General features: G+C 39.1%; 1 protein-coding gene across 7 annotated transcripts in view; it reads right to left on the reverse strand.

The window, feature by feature from the left end:
• LOC139741558 (SRC kinase signaling inhibitor 1-like) overlaps window positions 1–22,594 on the reverse strand; it is a 158,501-nt gene that overhangs the window by 38,741 nt on the left and 97,166 nt on the right. For all 7 annotated transcript variants that reach the window (XM_071652139.1, XM_071652140.1, XM_071652134.1 and 4 more), the window contains exons 3-10: window positions 21,074–21,175; window positions 11,358–11,517; window positions 10,482–10,680; window positions 9,433–9,724; window positions 7,844–8,207; window positions 7,366–7,627; window positions 1,924–2,029; window positions 1,057–1,108 (exon numbers count right to left, since the gene is read on the reverse strand). In XM_071652139.1, coding sequence (XP_071508240.1) covers window positions 1,057–1,108; window positions 1,924–2,029; window positions 7,366–7,627; window positions 7,844–8,207; window positions 9,433–9,724; window positions 10,482–10,680; window positions 11,358–11,517; window positions 21,074–21,136 — 1,498 coding nt within the window. In that variant the 5' untranslated portion in view covers window positions 21,137–21,175. The remainder of the gene's footprint in view (window positions 1–1,056; window positions 1,109–1,923; window positions 2,030–7,365; window positions 7,628–7,843; window positions 8,208–9,432; window positions 9,725–10,481; window positions 10,681–11,357; window positions 11,518–21,073; window positions 21,176–22,594) is intronic.

A 22,594-nucleotide genomic window follows, 5' to 3' on the forward strand; every position in this document is an offset into this window, starting at 1 on the left:
TGATTAGGTGTGTCTTCAGAGTCCCCTTTCCATTTCTTAAAAACCTTGAACACACTCTTCACTTTCAACTCTAATAACTTTTTGAAAGCATGATGCTACTGCTTTGAAAGTTAGCATTGATTATGGACAGAATGGGTTTATAAGGCATACTCAATTTCAGTTTAATCTGATAATCCCTTCAGTGTTGTTACTCTGGTGGTTTACATCCTGTTTTTTGTCCCATTCATTGCACAGCCAGCACGGCTTGGTAAAAATTTAGCGCTCGAATGGACACTGTACTTCAGAGCCTCTTTTCTCAGTTTACACTTTTTCCCGAGTGTGTGCTTTCTTTCCAATATTTAGATAGGTTAGGAGAGTCCACTTGATTTGAGTTATACATCATTTTGAAGCTTAAAGTCTGCTCTTTCAGAATATGCTCTTAACTAAAATTTCATGTTTGGCGACTTTGTGTTCGTTTTGTGATGCAAGGGTCACATATTATACATTTTAGAGTGTGCTGGGACTCCAGGCAAGATGCTCTGTATCTTGTGACTAATTGTCTTCATTATACATTATATGACATAACATTCTCATCCAAATAATTTTTTTCAAAGATCACAAACCTACACTATGTTGCAATCAAGAAGTGTTGCTTAGAAAACACATTTTTTTAGGTGCCTCCCACGAGATGGAGTAGGAAAAGAAATCTCTGCTTGATTGAAGAGTTATTGAGAATATTATCCGCCTCCCACGAGATTGAGTAGGAAAAGAAATCTCTGTTTGATTGAGGAACTATTGAGAACATTATCCGCCTCCCACGAGATGGAGTAGGAAAAGAAATCTCTGCATGATTGAGAAGCTATTGAGAATGTTACCAGCTTCCCACGAGATATGGAGTAGGAAACAAAATTTCTACTTGATTGAGGAACTATTGAGAATATTATCCGCCTCCCACGAGATGGAGTAGGAAAAGAAATCTCTGCATGATTGAGAAGCTATTGAGAATGTTACCTGCTTCCCACGAGATGGAGTAGGAAAAGAAATTTCTGCTTGATTGAGGAGCTATGAGAATGTTACCTGCTCGTACAGGAGGTACTGGTCTGTGGTCTCCAGCAGGTCTCTGGCCATCCTGCCATGTAGAATACAGGAAAACAAAATTAGAATCATGACCTGATTGAATTTGACACAACTCTTACCAAACTACGCATAACTTACACAATTTTTTTTAAGGGATTGTATAGTTTTGGTTGAGACCTAACCTCAGGTTTCTAACATTTTTTTTTTTTTGTGAGATAATGAGAAACCTCTTTAGGTAATATGAAAGAGCATGAATTCCAAGAGGGATTCAACATCTATTTGATGAAAATTGGTTTTGAAATGGCCGAGATATCCAAAACAGAGCAATCTTAATTAAAGGTGGATACCACCTTTTATTAGGATCACTTTGTTTTACCTTGTTTTTGGATGTCTCAGCCATTCCAAAACTGATTTTCATCTGATAAACTTTGAATTCCTCTTAGAATGGTATGCTCTGTATTATTTCTTAAGTGGTTTCTTGGTATCACACAAAAAGTCCAAAGCCAAATCTTCATCTCCACCAATACTATACCATCCCTTTAACATAACAAGGTGTCATACATGTTAAACATCATCATGTGATGTTTAGATATTGTATCCCTATTTGTTTCATTCAGTACAAAGATAAATACTAAGCTCAGATGTCTCACCATTAACTGTGATATTTATACAAGTGCTGGTAATTTCCACCCACTCATATATTTTGAGTAAGGCATGTATATCAAAACACCTAATCAAATAACATTATTTGCAAAAAAAACAAAACAAAACAAAACAACACATGTCAGTACTACTACAAACAGAAACATGAGCCAGTGGAATTCAATGTGATAAGATTACATAGTTATCTCTGATGTTGTGTCTCACCTGTGGGAGCGGTCCCTTCCTGGGGGAGCCATTACGGGTACCAATAACAGAGCGAACCATGCCTGCAAGATTGGCAATCTGCTGCTCCATGGCTGAGATTCGTTCACTGTACAGTTGGTGAAGCAGCAAAAGCAAAATGTGACAGTGTGCTATTTCAATATTTGCCAAAGCATTTAATCAAGTTCCACTTCATGCCATGATTGGTTTGGTAGCTTGTAGAGTCAATCAGTTTAGCCAAACCAGTGGTCTATGGCCCTTTTGGGCAACTCTTCTCACATTGATGTGTCTGAGCAATCTCATTTGTCTTCTTCCTGAAGGAAGACAAACATGTCAATCATCATAGAATTCATTTCATTTCTTTCTTACATGTTTCATAAGGACCATCACTCAAAAACAGTGAACATTGTCCTGAGAGGTCTTCTTGAACCATTATAATGATTTAAAGAAACTTTGCCTTTAATAAAGAACTCTACACTAAAAACACAGCATATATGAGTATATGGAGTATTTCAACAGGCTGAATACATTTGCTACCTCCTAATTTGAAATTATGTGGGGAAAACCATTACATTTTCTTTGCCTACTAAAGCACAAGATACGTCCTAAAACTGTTCAAATTTTGTGTCAAAAGTTAAGGGTGCAGTAAGCGACTGTCATGCAGCTGCATTGTTAGTTACATTACATGCTCCGAAGTTGGTAAGAATGTCTGGATATATATGGCAGGGTGTTAAGCCTCTCCTATCCGGTGCTACAAAGAGGAAGCTAGCCGTACCATTGCAGTGATACAGTATGCTTGGGAATAAAACAATACACGTATAGTCTGTATAGTGTTTGGGACGATAAAATCTGCATTCATAAGTGGCTCCATCATGCACTATTGACCATGCCTACCCGATACAATCCAAGCAGCTCCTGAGTATACCTGATTTGAGCCATTTTATGTTTTTGCTTTAAAACTAATTATCCTTTGTAATCATGCACATAGTGTACTACGATCCACATCAAGGGATTTTCCCTCAAGTTTTGTCAAAGAATAGAAGTGTGGAATCTACAGTGTACCTCTTCACAGACATCATTCAAATGTAAACAGATGCGCTATTGAGCCTGTTGGTTTTGATTGTATGATTTCATCTGAAAGCAGAGTCATAGCAAATGGTATTTCCTTCACTGAACCAGTCCAGATTCCAAAAGGAAATGACAACTCACTTTTACTTTAAGATGATTTGTTGTGTTTAAAAAAAAAAAGAAGTAGCTGAACTGAACATGCTTTTGAATCCAACATGGCCAAATTTAGTAACAAGCTTTGGTTGTCAAGATAGTTCCAACAGCTAGTGTAATGAGGCTGACAGCAAATTTGAAAGTGGAGGGGGAGGAAACAAAAAAAAATGAAACAAAAATCCACTTTATATGTGAGTTCATATGATATGTGCATACATTCAAAGCATGCAAGATGGGTGGGTGGATTGGGGGATGGGTTGGATATATGATTCAGCAACCCCCTAGCTACACACATACTTTGTGTTTTCTTCCATAGAGTGCGACCTCATTGGTGGGAGTGGTGCAGGCTGAGAGTAGGGCCGCTGGGGCCCCGCCTGATGGCCACCAGCCCGCATACCCAAGACCTCATCGACTGAGGGAGCGCTGTGAGGCCTATACATGTAAGTACAGCAATTAGTGGAGTGATGGCAGCACAAAGCACAAAACAGGTGAAAAACTTAACCCTCTTAACCCCACAGTATCATTTTGACACTACATGGAGGTACACATAGTGTACAACCAGATATTTGTTAATGGACGAAACTTTTGCAAATTTCACAAGGAGCCAAGATTCGTGGAAGTAAAATGCACACAAAAGTTTTTGTCTACACATGGCATTTAATGCCACTGGCAATTTGCGAAAGTTTCATGTCACAGAAAATGTCATCAGCTCCAATCTGCAAAAGTTTCAGTGTTTTTGTTTTTTTTACAGCTACATCTCTGGCTGAAGTACATATAGGCCTTTATGTAATATGGCCAAAAGGTGCTGTTTAATCTATAACAGGCCAAATAGCAGGTATAGCTGGTGACTGTCTGTTTGAGTCAGTCATTATCCAAACACATGGTAAAAAGAGGGTTAAGTTAAAGAGCAACAGCTTGACAATGGCTCCCATTCTCACTCTCTGAATGCACTTTTCTCTCTACCAACCCTGTGCTTTTTGGTTAATTTTCTGTTCATTGGATGAGGGTATTAGAGATTTCTACACTCATGAAGCAGTAGCCACTCTGGACTTAATCTACACAGCGTCATCACTTCATCTCACGTACATAATATCTGAAATAGTGCACACTGCTTCCAACCATGTCATGCATCGTGGAGACTGAATGCCTTTCTAGTTTTTGACTACAGAGGGCACTATTCAAGTTCTTGCAAACTCCATCTAGACCTAGACACTGACAAGCCCTTGTTTTAGAGACCATTGAATCTCAGTCTCAGTCAAATTTCAATGCAACAAAATCGATGATTTAATGTCAGTTTTTTGTTAATAATGTTGTTATCTGAATGTGAAGTTTGCAGTGCTGCCATGAAGTTAAGATATATATCTCGGCATTGTTAGATGACTATGCAGTTAAGCATAATAGCTTTCAATGGCTATATAAGTGCTTTCATATAGCGAGACTGGCAGAGCATAACATCACCAGCAAGCACTACTGACACAACTCTGAGGGTGCCCCTCACCAGCTCCACAAATGGTACAGTTTTGTGAGAAGGAAAGAATGACACTCTTGCAGAAATAAAGAGATAAGTCAATGAATTATTCTGAAATAGCGTCTTTCATGGCTCTTAAAACCATTGCCACATCACTTATACTGATCATCATTATCACATAAAATTGGCTTGCACTCAAAAACTTACACTGGCATCAATAAAATTATATTATGCAATTGTAAACATTTCAAGGTTTGGGTAAGGCACTGTTCATGGGGATGTGCCATTAAGTTCTGGACTTGCTGAGCTCTTTTCTCTGGCAAAAAATATAACCAGCAGGATTTTTCATTTGTCAAATCATAAATGACTAGAACTTTGATTGACTACTGGTACTGGTTCCTGAAGTCACATCACGGATGTTTTGTAACAAAAAAAAAAAGTCAATTGTTTTCAGAAACCATCAAATGGCAAGGTGTCAGTAGACAAAATCAAAGTAAAACATTTATACTGGCCTAAAAAATTCTCAAATGAGATTCATCTCAGCTATTTTTGCTATTCTGATCGTATAAATTTGTATCAGATACAAAACATTTCCATGATATGACAAAACCAGAGATATCTTCTTTTGGTGATGTCTGCAGTAAATATGTCCATTCAATATTGGCTTCTTTACTTTAATACTCCAGTCTGGCAGAGTAAGCAAGGAGTTCCAAAATAATCGTTAAGATTTTGGAAGAATCTCTTAAAGATAATAAAAAGTTTTGGTACCTCAAAAGTTTCCTTGAATTTCCTTGTCTTAGTTTGTGTTTCAGGTTAAAGTACCTTTCATATACCTAACATTGTGAGACTTACTCGCCCCAAAGTGCTCTCATGTCTTAGTAATCATGCAATTAACTGCGACCAGCAGCCCCATACGCATAGCGACCAGCAGTCCCATACGCATAGCATAATCGGGCTTCGCATTGTAGCATTCAGGATAATGACAGATTTAGTATCGCAGGATAAATGTCAACTTAAAGTCCCCAAAATTCTTCAATTTGAAGACTTACCAATTAAGGTGAAGTACTGAAAACAGGCTTCGGGCAACGTTTGGTTCTGCCTATAGTCCCTTTCTGTTCGAATTGATGACTGAATGTGACTCGGCCGAGAGGACCTTGGGAGAGCTACATACACTGAATACTACAGCCAGTGCATGCGAACACATCACATGCGCACAAATTTCAAATCCATCAACGGATAAGATGTTTGTGTGCGCATGCGCTGGCCGTAGTAGTCAGTGTATGTAGCTCTCCCAAGGTCCTCTCGACCGAGTCACATTCAGTCATCAATTCGAAAAGAAAGGGACTATTGGCAGAACCAAACGTTGTTTGAAGCCTGTTTTCAATACTTCAACTTAATTGGTAAGTCTTCAAATCGAAGAAATTTTTGGATTTTAAGTTGACATTTACCCGCGATACTAATTCTGTTATGATCCTGAATGCTACAATGCGAAGCCCCATTACGCTATGCGTATGGGGCTGCTGGTCGCAGTTAGCTATGCGTACAATGGGCTGCACGCTGCTGGTCGCAGTCAGTGGTTTCGTACAATATTTATCGACGCTGTACGGCGACGGCTCTGGTACAAAACCATTATTGCATGATTACTAAGACATGAGAGCACTTTGGGGCGAGTAATTCTCACAGACAACGTACTTTAACGTGAAACACAAACCAAGACAAGGAAATTCAGGGAAACTTTTGAGGTACCAAAACTTTTTATTATCTTTAAGGAAATTTGGCAATGAACATCAAACAAACCAAACAGGCACTAGTTCACCACAATACAGCCAGACAAACTACAGACAAACAGACTAAAGACAAATTTGATGGAAGAAGAGCATGTAAAATCAATGTAACAAATTAAGCCGATCCTGGTTTGATTACCATTTTCCCTTCTTGTTTTGATATTGAATCGATACATGCTCTTCTTTCAACAAACTTGAGCTTAAATCATATACATCCAGAGTATTAACAAACAGTACCAATGGCACAGCAAGACTCTGACTGAAAATGTCTGCTTTTCCCATCAAATTTGAGACCTCATTTACAACAAATACCCTGAAATATGGAGCTTACAACTTTCATTTGGAATGTAGACTTTGGAAATAAACAACCACACTGTTGATACTTCTCTGATACCCAAAAGTCAATAATGCTACATGTATGCTCTCTTGTCAGATATGCTCATGAGAATGATGGTTGGGAGCAGACTGTTTTCAATTCAGATAGCAAAGTTGAGAGTCAGAAGGAGTTAAGTGTGCATGAAGCCTGTGGATTTAATGACCTTCTGGTCTAAACTTCTATAAGAAGAGATTGAGCCAGCTGCACACATATAAATATTCAAAATAGTTAATCAAACTATCCATTCAAGCAATGATTAGTGGTATAATATTTTAATTAATAATGACGAGTTTTCTCTGGACATAACTTTACGATTATGGAATGCTATACGTTTCCAAGAAAGCATGCGTGAGAAGTTATCTCTTTGATGTTCAGTTTGCGAAACATTTAGTAACAATATTTTGGAAGATATTGTAGCACTGACCTTTAAGCCTGTATACACTAAGAGCCTGAGAAATGCCCATCTTTGACTAAAGCATAATTACAGCTTTACAAATGTTACGCACATGCATTACTAGGGAACAAATTAACAATGTCAGCATGATGAGAAATTAAAGGAAGGATTAAAAGGAGAGAAACAAGATGGCTGTCTTTACCTGTCCTGGAAGGTTCCATCATGGCTACCATGGCGACGGAGCGGGGCCTGACCCCGAGGATGCCCAGGACCTGGTCCTGTGCCGTTGGGCATGGGATGCCTCATTCCAGGAGCACCATTCCTAGGCAAGGTGCCGTGGGGACCCATCGGGCGGCCAGGTGGTGTTTGCTGGTGAGGGTGCTGCTGGGGAGGGGGGCCACGCTGGCGGGGATGGCCATTGGGCATGGGGGCTGACATGACCTGGGGCTGGGGCCGTTTGGACACTACGCAGAGGGAGGGGAAACAAAGAACACTTGAGAATGCCATGTTCACAAAGACTTAAGATATCTTCCAAGACACAAACTGTATTTTAAATGTTAACAAATAAGAAATGCAAAACTGAGATACAAACCATGACAAGTTAATGTCACAAATAAGACATAAAAGTGGATTACTCCTCCCTCAGAAAACAGACAAAAAAAAAACCCGACCAGACTTACCTGGAGTGACATCCATGCGTCTCATGTCACCACCAGAGGGCCTCCCGTCCACCATGGTGGGCCCTCCCCCTTTCTGTGATCGGGGGATGGTGGCACTCCCCTGGGGCCTGGGGCCCAGTCCATGGTGTGGGTCATGCTGGGGCATTCTCCTTGGCATTGTGGCACTGCCCTGCTGATTTGGTGGGGGGCCCCTTCGTCCATATGGGCCCTGGGGTCCTGGGCCATGACCAGGACCAGGACCCCTCTGGACAGGCCCACTGAGGGTGGCCCTCTCAGGGGCCAGACGCTGAAAGGCCTGGTTTTGTGCCACTGGACGCTGTAGTGTGGCACTTGCTCGTTCGGGAGTTCCACGTCTGAAGTTTTCCTGCAAGAAAATATCTTTGATTATAAGTACTCACAGGTTACATTGATTTCCTAATTCATTACTCATACAATGTCCAGTGTGCATAATGAATCCTTTACATTAAACTTTTTTGTGATTTGAATCATTGAGATGAAATTCATATGATTTTATGCTATTATCTCCTAAAAAATTGGCATTTTATAAATGCTTCTAATATCATATGAAGATGTACGTCACATTGTTACATTGCAACAATTCATCCACTGTGTGTCCGTTGTGTCATTCCAACTTAACAACATTTAAGTTTCCAACTCTCAGAGAGGAATCCAATTAAGCGTGATGTGACTTACATGACACAGTCATACCTGCCCAATGATCAGTCACTCATTGGAAACAAGAAGTTGGCCTTTATAAACAGGTTGGCAGCAATGTTCTATCACATCTCAATCAATATTCATGACTTACATACCTCATGTCATTCACATGTTCAATTAGAAAAACACTCTGAGAGCACAGACCTCCGCCAAGCAGCTAATTTCCACCAATGATCTTGTACTTCCATAGAGATCAGTGATTTCCACCCATATGTATGTATGCTAAAAATCGCCCGAATTCCCAATATAGGAGTCTTTGCAGCCCGCCTTGCAGTAGAGCACGCACATTAGTGCACATAATTATGATAACCTAAAAAATGGGCAGCTTGAACTCCCAAGTTCATTGACCCTGCCCGCCAAAATATCGAAAATCCTTCATGAAATCCATAAAAATTTCTGGATCACTACCAAAATTTAATCATCTGTTCCTTGTGTCATTCCCGACCTTTCCTGCAAGTTTCATCTAAATCCACCCACAACCTTTTGAGTTATTATGCACACAGACAAACAAACAAATGGTAACAAAAACATAACCTCCTCCCTTGGCGGAGATACTTATCAAGTCACTAGTTTTGTCATATCTACAATAAATGAGTTTGCAAGTCAGCAAGAAACGAAGCAAAAAACCCTAATGATGTGCTGGGTGTCTCTGTTAGTAGTCACTATACTCAGTGGAATATTGACTTCAAGAAACAAATGGAGGGTCATCAGCCACACTAGACAGGTGGCCTTTGTACAAAGGAATCTTCACCCAGCTTTTCTCAATGGGGGAATATCTTGATGTTACATACAGCAGGTGACCACTATAGAGAGGTGGCCACGAACACAGGTTTGATGTTTTCATGACAGGTGTCTTGTCTCCTCCATCTTACCAAAGAACCAGTGTGTTTCCGATCCTGTGAAGGGTTAAGGTTCCCCATAGCTGCCTGCTGTCTGGCGCCCCCATCAGGCTGCATGTTGCTAGCTCCAGTGCGGGGCAGTGTCATGGTGTTGTAACGATTCTTACGTACGTCCCTCTTCTGGTGATCAACCTCTGGTTCGGAGTAGTAGTCCAGCTCCACAGGGGTGGAAGTCGTGCTCCTGGGCGACGAGGGACCTGGTGCATTGGGGTCCTCTACAAACCCTGGCTCATAGATCTTTAGCACTGTTCTGTCAATGATTTCACTACAGGACACATCGGGAGGAAGAGGCAGGAGTAAAGAAATGAGAGAGATCACTTTTCATTATCATGTACGACTGCTTCTCTGCTATTTTCATAACCCAATATTTTTGCACGATTAATTTTCCACGCTGAGCTGCTCAAACACATACCTGTATTCGAGGGTTCTTGAATTCACACTGTGCTATTGTCAACCCACTCAAAATGTGCAGAAAAACATCTGAAGATATTCTCTCTGTTTTAGAATTCACACTAGCTAAATGTAGTACAAACTGTGCTGAAATTACTGTCCCACAAAAAAGTCTCTGTGTTTACAGTATCAAATAAAAGCACTGATTTCTGCCGAGAACTTCTGACTGATAGGAAAAATAATGTGTATGAGGTCTTGTGAATGAAAGCTTCTAATGTCAAACTTTTAAAACTCAAAGAGCTATTCAATGTCAGTGAAACTTCATTATTTCTTTGAAGCTGAAGTTGCCCTAAGCAATGCATAAGATTCCTAGTCTTATATTATCTTTTATTAGATATCTCTGCTGCTTGTAGCCATGCACTGTGCTAATGCCCATAAGTATAAAAAATGCTAATATGAAACACTAATCTTCTTTGCCTCCAACATGAGGTCCTCTCAATATAAGTTTTATTCCCTAAATTTATGCCTTAATGTAAAGAAAGAGTCGTACAAATAGGCAATGCCAACATATCTTCTTAGTTGTTTAAACTGGGGTGCATATGAACACATTTCGAAAGACTTGATTCACTAACTCTGTGTTTTCAAGCTCATAGAATATGTCCGTGGAGGGGTCCATGATGTAGATTTTCCTGGCAGGTTGCTCAAGCATGGCCATGGTGAGTTGTTTTGGGAAGGCTCGGACATAGAGTGCCCTCACGGTGTCAATTCCTGTCACCTCATTGGGCATCAAAGCACGTTTAGTTTCATTCTTGTACTGAAGGAAAATGAGACCTGCAGAAGTCAGGAAAGAGAATGCACCCGTATCAGACTAAAAGAAAACCAACAACAAAAAACAAACAAAAACCCCATGAAACACACACCTTCCTTTCTTTGTATGGGGAAAGAATGCCCACTCATAAACTTCATGGTGTGGTCACATTTCGTAGCTGACTTTTGTGGGACTTTGTGGGGGGGGGGGGGAACCTTTTTCATAACTGCAAGTTTTAAATGGATTTGAATGGCAAGGTTTTGATTGTAAGATGGCATGAACACAAATGAAAGAGGAAATACAGTAAGATAATTGTGCCATGTGTATAATATTTCTAATCCTGATACACAAAGTCAAACTCAACAATATGAATGGGATATGTTGACTATATTTTACAATTCTACATACTTGTTTCTCAGATGGAGATATAGTTAACTTTCAAAAGGAAATTACATACATGTAGATGACAATTTCTGAGATACTCTTGTTTCTCATACACAAATCTCATACAAAATTGGACAAACACATTTCCTGTGCTGAATGCTCTCTACTGATGACATTTACTGAATTCAGAGTCTCTAGAAAACACACCAAAACTCCATAAAGATAGCATCTGAGAGGTCCGACCCCCCCCCCCCCCCCCAAAAAAAAAAGAAGAAGAAGAAGAAGAAAGGAAATAAGGTTTATGTCCTGGTCTTACCTAATGGCTTCTCCTTCGTCTTGTTGACAACAGATCTCACGACCGGCATGCTGGACCTCAGTCGGCCCCCTCGCGAGAATCCCGTTGCCTCTGTGTTGATTTCTGACATCGTGTCCGTGTTATCCAGATCCGTCTCATAGAAGCCGTTGCTCATCACTGACTACAGGGGAGAGTCAAATCGCAAACGAGATCCCAGGAAACATTAACACCATGCGAAGACCGTCTCCCAATCTAAGACACAATGAATCCTGACATCCAAGTCTTCTTTTCAACTCTTTGTCATAGGTTTCAAAATAAGATGAGATGACAATGCTTTCCCTCCTCTCAAAGTTTAACAATCTCCCTCACTACAAACATCATCATAAAAGATTAAATCAGTTATCTCAGGCAACTGACTTTCGACGGAAGTATAACAGCTGCATTTATTGGGGGAGAATTTTTTACCAGTGTCAAATGAGACAAGACTGTGCACAACTAAGAGCATGAATGATAGAGCGCACTTCTTGTAAGTGTTAGGTGTGATGGGAAAGTCCATAAAAAGGGGCTCAAGCTGCAATAAATTTGTTCCTCAGGACCGAGGCAGAAGCACCATTATGTGGAGAAGCTTTGCAAACATCTTTCCTCTCCTCAAATTGATAGCAGCTGATTTATTGGGCATCAGTGAGATGTAGAAGACACAAAGATTTCTTTCTCTCTTTTCCCTTTTTACACAAAGAGTATGTTAAGTGATAAGACACTCAACATTACGTGCAATCATCTTAAATCCTCAGAGTCGTCATCAATGTTTATTTAAAGCTGCACAATCATTTTGCATCACACATTTTAAGAAGAGTACTGGTGAGTGGTTTTACATCTTCTTCATATCCAACTCAGTCTTCATATTGATTGATCCATCAAAATGAGTCTTTCATACATCAATGAAATATAAATTTCATTTAATTTTTGTCTTTCAATCCCAATATTATGAAACAAAATTATTTTACATGTATCTGAAGTTGCCGAGCAGAACAAGCTCTGAACAATAGATACATTGTATAATCTTTCAGCTGTGAGGTTGCCCATGGAATGAAACACATTTACTGACACGAAACTTGTGGAGGATATTTCTCAAAATAATGCAAGTCATACTGTCTTCATACTGCCACTGATGTGGTTACCTTGGCAACCTCATAACTGGTCTACAAATTTTGAGTCATGAGTCCAACTGATATTCCCAGAATGTGTATTATACTACAAAGAGAACAGTGATTCTTGGCACAGAGTTCAATGGACTATTTGTAAGGATCACACCAGGGAATGAGTATCTAAAACCCATTTGAATACATGGTGGACATGACTTATAAGTCATCAGAGCATCTATTGATACAGCTGTATAAAAATTACCAGTTATAACAGTATGAAATGTTTGATATGGGAGATGAAAGTGGGAAGGAAAAAATAGCAGAGGGACAAGCATTACTGGATACTACTTCAGTGTATTAGAAATGAAAAAAAAAGAGTTCATATATAACCCTTTTTATCAATGAACTACTCTGTAGTCTTCAATTCTTTTTTTTTTTCAATTTCAAATACATTTGTAAGGCTAAAAGGGCATTAAACAAGCATTTAGAGAGGCCTAGCAAGAAACTCCATAACAGGAAAAGAAAAAAAAACAACAACTAACACATTGCAAACCCATTTACTTTATATAAATAGCCATCTTAATTATATGAAAATAAACAATTTTCCATCTTTTCTAGGTCTTTTAGCATCTGTCTCTGGGTTAAAAAGTGCACGCAAGCCCTGAGGTCATGTCAGCCAGTTCAAGAACACTTTAGTATGCAGACAAATGCCTTTCCACCCACAGTCTAAATGGAGTAGGCTAGGCCTTCTTCAATACAAGAATTTATTTTGTCTTTCTCTCCTCTCCCAAGTTAGCGCCATTGATATTTGTTCTAAAAACATCGCAGTTGCATTGAATGAGGAGAAAACTGTTTACACTTAATTGAGTCAGAAGGCCCAATTTAGAGGCTCTGGGAGTAACTGAGTGTAGGAAAGAAAAATATCATCCACAAAGTAAATGTGCCATAGCAAAATATTTGCAAACTTTTCCCTTTGCTAAACCTCAAAATTAAGTACTACAAGGCATTTCCTATTTGTGATATTAAAGCAATATGTTTGCCTCTGTGGTGACTATGCCAGGAAGATTGTTGCACAGGAATGTCTCATGACTTTTAAAATGCACACATTATGTTCCATAACACCAGTGAAGTATTGTGAACCTTACATTTAGAATACAGAGTAATAATTATGCTATGCCTCCTTTTATAGATATTGCATTTCCTCAGTAGTGACTTATGTAGATGTACCTTTTGGCCTTCCTGATTCAACATCCTTCAATCTCAAAAATTGCACTACCAAAAAAACAAAAAACAAACAACAAAAACCAAACAAACAAACAAAACAAGGCTTCAAATCTGCTCATATCTTAATGCTGAGGTAAATTACAGTCACATTTTTAAAATGTTTCCCACTGTAGAGACTGGAGATCATACAGTCATTCTTCACTGTAACAAAAATTCCTTTCAGCTCTGACAGTTCAAATATAGGCCTACATGTACTTATTGTTCAGCAAGTATTGATAACATGTTTCTAGAAACATTAGCTCTGTATTCCATTCCCACCAGTAGACGACATCATTTCATTTTTCGATCCTTCTGTCCTACACCATCTCCTCACCCACTTACAGGTGCAAGCTTCTGCCTCCTACCTTTCCTTTCCCTTTGGTGAGCCGAGCCAGCTCTCTCCTTCCCCTCCCAAATGAACCAGATTAGTGACTTGAATTTCTACAGTGACATTCAGGATGACCAGCTGCTCGTGAGATGCCTAGCTTGCTAGATGCCACGGCTGCTGGCCTGCTATAAATACTCATGAATTCTTATTTGGACTTGTCAAGTACCGCACAAGCCTTTCGAATAAGGCTTTTGCCTACTGCACAATCCTTCCATAAGAGACAACTAATTTAATTCTTCTCTCAGGAGTTTTACCCCCTCCTGTAAACAAAACTAAAATTCACTCTTGCTTTTTAAGAAAGAAGGAAATATTTCTCAGTATCAGTCACTAACCACTGAATGTGTCATAGTATCACCACAAGTTGGACTATCTGACAGTAAACAATGGCCCTGCCTGTTATCAATCCATGCTCTATTTTTTTCAAATGAATAGAAAACAAACAAATAAACAAACAAAACTCAGTTTGGGAGAGGCCTGTGGTTTCTTTGGCAGTCTTCAAAATAAATGTCAACATGCAGTCTTTGTAGCTGTGGTATCTGTTAATACTGTAAAAGTTGTTGCCAGAATTATATCAGATTTAATGTCCATATTTAAACATGATATACATGATTAATGCCATTGAATAAACAATGTTCTCCCTTCTTTCTTCCTAGAGTAATTCCTTGTATGCTCACCTGCACTATGAAAATTGTATCATATCACATAAACATAAAAAGTAGGCCCTATATTTTCATTCTTTTATTGACACAAAAATAAACATTTGACTACCATTCCTCGCCAACACACACACACATACATGTACACTAAAAATATGAAAAGAGCACCAAAGTTCTTCTCAGAATAATGATTTCTTGATTCTGCCAGCATAAGACTATTTTCATAGCAATTATACACTGTATAGAATCCTGAAGGACACTTAATGAATCCTAATTCAACAGGCAAGGATGCCAGATAATACCTCCAAGCATATTGTCAACAGACTGAACAGTCTCACCTGTAAAAGAGGACTGAACACAGTGCAACTAGAAGTTTAAAGGGACTGTACAGTACTGGTTGAGGTAGGGATTCATGTTTTGAACATTCCTACATAACAATTTGTAAGTGAGATAATGAAAAGTCTCTTATGAAATATGAAAGAGCATGTAATTTTAAAAAGGATTCAACGTTTATTTGGTGAAAATTGGTTTTCAAATGGCTGAGATATCCAAAAAAGTGCTAATAATAAAAGGCGACATGCCCCAACTTTATTAGTATCTCTTTGTTTCACCTTGTTTTTGGATATCTCAGCCATTTCAAAACCGATTTTCATCGAATAAATTTTTGATACCCCTTAGAACTGCATGCTCTTTGACATCTCATAGAGTGGTTTCTGAATATCTCACAAAACGTTAAAAGCTAAATCTTCACCTCGACCAGAACTGTACACACCCTTTAAGCACATGATATATTTGTAGAGTATCATAAAAATTAGAATCATGAGGAGAATTCCAAAGAACCCAGGCTTATTCCCTGCTCAAGTTTTCATGTATTTTGACTTGTTTCTAGATTTGGTTCAAGCCTCTGGATAACTTTCCTTCTCATTCTGCTGTGGAGTAGTCACATTTAATAATTTAGAGTTGTTTTACAACCTTATTAGCATGAAACAGAGCATGTTTCAGGGCCACTTCCTTGTATGGGCATATGAGAGTTTGTAAAACACATGACAAAGAGTGCAATACCATTTAAAACAACAGTTAACAGTATGCTTCCTATAAGGCATCAAAATACTTTATATCCCCATATGACCCATTTCAAGAAAATGTATATTTTATTAAACTATTATGTGTGAGATTTAAAAAAAGACAGCAAATACTGACATAAGATCTTAATATTTGACTTGCCAGTTTTAAAGATATTTCATTGGATAGAAAAAAAAAGACAGTCATGACTATCAGGAAAAATCATAATCTGAACATTTATTTGGAGAAGAGACACAGGAAGTTTCATTATCAAGGTTAAATTCTATTGAGAAAAATCCACTGAATTGCAGGTGCACGTGGGGGTCTAGTCACAGATACGCTTTGTGAATCTCAACAACACATTTTAAGCAAAGCAATTTAAAATAATGTAGGCTACATCATGCCAAATTGAATACGACTATTCATAAACCACGTGTGCACACAAAAAAAAGTGAGGTTTTTTTTTTTCTGCAGAGAGATAAAGATGGCTGTTTTCATACCCTCTGTAGTTTTTTTTTTTTCCTTTTCCAACAATGAAAGAAATATTCACAGAAACTCAGCCACTGGCAAATGCAAACAAACTGGTGTGGTATGAATGGCTGATCTTCCCATGAAATATCTCAAATCCTGTTTGTGCTAGGAGAAGGAAGATGGCAGGAAGATGGCATATCTTTCTCCAAACAATGCTCACAGACATATCAGCAAGGGTCACAATCGTCAACCCTGAATCCTGGCTGACTTGAGAATGGAGATAAATGGCACAAATTTATGGGGCATATACGTGAGACCTGGTGTAGCTGAAAGCATACTAATGCAAGCACAGTTACAGCATGCCATGCACTACATTAGGAAGATGTAAAAGTTGTATGCCTAAGTTGTATCTATACTGTACAATGTAGCTGCCAACAACTATTACTTTGTTGTCTTTATTCATTTTCGTGAGCTTTCAATAAAAAAAATACAAGCATGTGTCATTTTTGGTAAAATTAAAAAAGAAACACAACCACACACACAAAAGGCAATAGATTGATGAAAATGCAAACTAATTAGACAAATGCTATTTAAAGGAAGGTACCACTGGGTGATTGACTAGCTGTGACCCTGTCAATCTTTGTAAAATCCAAACATTATAAACAATTGTCAATTGATAGTTTCCAAAAACATTTTCAAGTGAAACATATGAAAATGCAAATCATCTACAATTTTTACTGAAGTTATTGACTATACAAGACTTCATGAGGTGATAGTAAAATGGTGAAGCGAAAGCTCGAAGCAGAACGCCGTATGTGAATTGAACACGGCCTTTGAGGCACTGTGAGCAGGAGCAGGCACAGAATTGAGGTAATTCTACTGGTCACTCTGTGATGTACAGCAATGCCGTCAAATCTCTCTTATCTCTCTTATTCATTATGCATGCGTCTCTGGAGTCCCCTAATGAAAGGAATTAATGGAACCACTAAACGACAGCAAATTTAGTTCTACTCTGCAGGGAATTCAAAGCAGTTTCCTCAAACATATTAAATCAGAATAAAAACAAAGACAGTAGTGCACATACACTACACTCAACAATTCGTTATTTTGTGTCTTGGTGATTTATTATCCAGTGGTCTTGTACAAGTCACAATACAAAAAATAAAGTCTTTACGGTATCACAGAAGTAGGTCCTATATATTTGGGTTCATTCCTAAGTCATTGTAAATGAATTTCTACACTTTCTCCATCATGGTGTAAAACTCAGTGAGAATATACATAAAAGAATTTATATTTCAACCATTTTTAAACAACTTTTCAACTATTTCACTTTGAACTTCAGGTTGAGAACAGGCATTTAGGCTGATAAAAAATGGCACAGCAACTAAAGACAAGAGACCCGGGGGTCACGCGCTCACCTGAGTATCACAATTTTACCTTCCATGCATTCTTGCACATTCTTACCTGAGAACATTGCAAACTTAGGTCTGCATATGGATCCCCCCCCCCTCAACTCCAGGGGGGGGGGGCAGGTAGCCCTTGATCTGCAATGAACAATCTTAGAACTAAAGTCATCAATGTACAAACTCATGGTATTAACTTTGCTTTATCATTTCTGGTTCTCCAGTAGAAGATTTTAAATATAATGTGGGGGGGGGGGGGCCTAGGGGCCCCCAAGAGGGACATGGTGCCCATTTGAAGGAATTGAGATTCTATCCCCCTAGGGATGCTACCTGCTAAGTTTGGTCAAAATTTATCATGAGATTTTCAAGAAGAAGATGAACATGTACAATTCAGGCCCCATTAGGACCCATCCCCATCCCCTCTCCTGGGTCCGGGGGGGGGGGGGGGGGGGGGGGGGGGGGCACCCCTGATTCCGCCAATCCCATGAACAAACTTGAAACTACAGTCATCAGTGTACTAACTCATAGTATTATCTAAGCCCTATCACTTCTGGTTCTAGAGAAGATTTTTAAAGATTCCTTGATTTTAGGGGGCTTGGGCCCCCCTGGGGGCCCCCAGGTGGGCCATGGTGCCCATTTGAACAAATTGAGATCCTATCCCCCTAGGGATGCTACCTACCAAGTTTGGTGAAAATCAGACATGGGGATCTCAAAGTGAAGATGAAAATGTACAATTTAGACCCCATTAGGACCCCTCCCCACTCCCCTCCCCTGGGTCCCAAGTTGTGCACCTGTGATTCCCCCATGAACAAACTTGAAACTACAGTCATCAATGTACTAACTCATAGTATTAACTAAGCCCCATTAATTCTGGTTCTAGAGAAGAAGATTCTTAAAGATTCCTTAATTTTAGGGGGTTTGGGCCCCCCTGGGCCCCCCCCCCCCCAGATGGGCCAAGGTGCCCATTTGAACAAATTGAGATCCTATCCCCCTAGGGATGCTACCTGCCAAGTTTGGTGAAAATCAGTGATGGGGTTCTCAAGAAGAAGATGAAAAAGTAAAAAGTTTACGGACGACGGACGACGGACGCCGGACGAAGAGCGATCGCAATAGCTCACTTGAGCCTTTGGCTCAGGTGAGCTAAAAAACAAGTACTACACTTGTATGTGTATGTGTGTGGGGGGGGGGGGAGCATTAGAGTTTAAATGCGACCTACAGTAACATACACAAAATCATGTTGTGATGATTTGACAAGTAGGCCTATATTCATGACAAATCCAGGCATGTCCCCATATCTATGACCTACAGATGAAATATTTAGATTGTGATGAATGTTGATGGATAGCATGAAGTCACAAACTCTGTTACTCCGTAAAATGCACTGCTATTCTATAACATAAAGATGTTTTCTACAGCCTCTCTGGTGTCAATTTCAATTGTTCATCATGTATGACCTTTGCCACTCCTACTCACAGCTACATGTAGATAGTTGATGTCAATACAGGTGAATAGGATGGTTCATTATTCCTCCCCAAAAACATTCGGTAGAATGTGTACATTTCACTTGAGCTTGACTTCCCATGATGAAGAGAACAAAAATCTTCGGTCAAGTGTCGGAGCCACTGTTTGTATTTCCCGAGCACTTCTACAATAGCACCATTCTACTGAGATATCTTTGTGTACAAATGCATGCACGCTCCATGTGCAGAAAATTCTCCAGGAGCACACACACACCACACACACACACACACACACACACACACACACACACACACACACACACACACACACACACACACACCACACACAAACACACACACACACACACACCACACACAAACACACACACACACACACACACACACACACACACACCACACACAAACACACACACACACACACACACACACCACACACAAACACATACACACACCACACACAAACACACACACACACACACACACACACACACACACACACACACACACACACACACACACACATTCAAGACATAGAATATTGATGATTCATGATCTCATCCCTGACATAAAACAATCCCACAAAGGACAAAAGCCTGGGAAAAAAGTATTTCCCATTCCCAGGATGAAAAACCTCCAAAATTTTGCCTTCAAAACTCTATTGGAATATTTCTGTGATGATAAAACATCCATCAAACCAAAACATATCGCGGAACCAAGACCTGATCTACTAGGAGTACGGTAATAATGTACTGCAAAACGAGGAATTTTCGCATGCATTTTAATTTCGCGAATTTCGTGAGCGCCAAGATTCGCGAAATTAAAATGCATGCGAAAGTTCTTGTCTACACTATATGCATTGAATGCCAGTTGCAGTTAGCGAAAATTTCATGCCATCGGCTCCAATTCGCGAAAAATTCATGCCGCGAATATATCATGTTTTACAGTATTATATGAGACTGTCTGCATCAAATAGTTAAGACTGCACAGCAGATAATTCCTTGTTTGTCCAATGGCAAGATCAAGGGTCGGACAAACCTGGAACTGACTGAGAATGCTCACACATGTTTAAATTAAAAGTATTGATAATACCTGATAAGCACCCATGGATATTACTACATGAGGCTTAAAAAAAAGTAATGCTTTGACCTATAACGCCACAGACTCCTTGCTCAGTTTGCATGCAGTAACAGAAGGTCATTACACAAGATATTCCTCCCACTTGCCACAATCAGCATTTGGGCAATTGCCCAGTTACATTAATTTAATTCATTTAAGTACCTATTAGACATTTGTGAAATACATTTTGTCAACCTGGGCAAGCAGGCAAACAGGTTTGTATCATCCTGATCACAGGAATACACTGCTTAGTCCTGATAACAATCCTGATGAATACACTGCTTAGTCCTGATAACAATCCTGATGAATACACTGGTTAGTCTGGTAAATATTTCCAGTGTGAAGGGAGTCAATGATTTGGACAACTCATTGGCAATATTTTTAAAGGAAAGTAGATTTGAGATGGATGAAACAAGGGGTTTACTTTTAATGAGAGACAAACAGACAAACAGACTAATAAACATACAAATGAAAAATAAAGGATGGACAGATAGAAAGATAGAAAGATAGGTAGATAGACAGATAAACAGATGAATACAAAAATGGTAAACGATCAGATAGATAAGTAGATTCAACCTGTTCAATACATTGATAAACTAGTGAGAGGATGGCAAATTGATATATTAGGAATAGTTGACAGACGAGATAGATATCGGCTTAAATTACTTTTTATGTGTAAATCTATACCTGGATGGATAGAAGAATAAAATCAGATAGATTGCTTGATGGATGGAGAGGATGAAAAGAAAACTTACCCCTGAGGTCCTTCCATCAATCCTTTCAGCATGTTCAGGGTATTTCTTCTTCAGGTAGTCCATTATGACTGGACTTTCTTTTACTTTCCCTGATGAGGTAGTCTGAGATCAGACAGGAGAGATGAAAGAGAAGTGATGTGGAACCCTGATTTCACATAAAAAAAACCCACCAACTTGGGATGAGGGATTATAAAAGTATGACATTTGACACCGAATGTCAAAACTTTTACTGCTGAACGAAGAAAAACAAGGAGAGGAGAGTCACCAACATCAACAAACAGGGGAGCTCTACAATTGACAGGCCTTCCCCATCCCATGAACTTTGGAGCATAAAAAGTTTTCACAAGGAGCACCTTACAAACATATCGCAAGGTTTCACTTTTTATTTTGACGGCTTATATAAAAGAATGCATTGTGAGTGCAAGTATTGACTTTGGACTTTAAAATTGCTTTGTTCAGAATTGCATTAAGTCACGTAACTGATGTGAATGCACATAAAACCTAGAAAAAAATATATAGTTGAATTATACCTCAGCCAACCTACACAGTTATTCTCTATTATGGTGGGATTTCTTCATTCTATTTCTTTTATTTGAAAATAAGTCTTTTGAAATGTGTGCTTTTATTCTTCTTCTTTTTTAATTTGTGTATGGCTAGTCTTCATGATGTCTTCTTGTCTATGATACAAACAAAAGCAAAGTCATTACTGTTTTGTGAATACATATTTGCTGCTAAACACTACCTGGGTTTGGCCCTTCGTAGACATGATGATCAGACTGGCACTATGCCTCAGATGGGCCTAGGGTAATTACCTCAGACCCTTCCCCTGACCCTAATCCTAATCCTAATCCTAAATCCTGAACCTTAATCTAAACCTACAATGTAACTCTAACCCAAACTCTAATCCCAAACCTAATCTTTAACCAGTATTTGGGGGGGGGGGGGTGTAAAACTGCTCCCTGGTTTTCAGAAATATTGCAATGTTGTTAAATTACTTTCATTTTCTCTGCCTGATCTTCAAGTCAACCATGTGATAAATCACTGGAGTTCCTCAAACAGAATGTTACACAAATAATGTGAATGGAATGTAACGCCAGGTCATCAACCTACGTATGCACATTCCCTGCTGTGACTTATGCACTTCTTTTTATACATATGCAATAAAATCCAACCTTGGTTGATATTTCTGAGAATTGTAATATATCCCCTAGCAGCTAACTGGGAATCAGTCTGGTAGTGACCACAAAAGAAAACAAAAATGACATTGAAGTTTGCTCTTGTATCAAAAGACAGAGGGCATTTACAATGGTGTGCTGGAGAAGTTCATGCCAGTAAAATGCCAGTAACATGTGTTCAAATTATTACCAGTTATTTGCCACTCACAAATCACATTTTTTTTTGTCACACCAAACCAGTTTCCATCATCACTGCATGTCCAACATCCCTATTTCAAGTTGGTAGCTTTTGAAAACAAAAAATAATCACATGTTTTTATTACTCTCTTTTAACATTTTTCTTGGG

This window comes from Diadema antillarum, unplaced genomic scaffold (genome assembly GCF_040938485.1).
Source record: "Diadema antillarum isolate AM-2024a unplaced genomic scaffold, OU_Dant_1.0 seq00000934_RagTag, whole genome shotgun sequence".
Classification (NCBI taxonomy): domain Eukaryota; kingdom Metazoa; phylum Echinodermata; class Echinoidea; order Diadematoida; family Diadematidae; genus Diadema; species Diadema antillarum.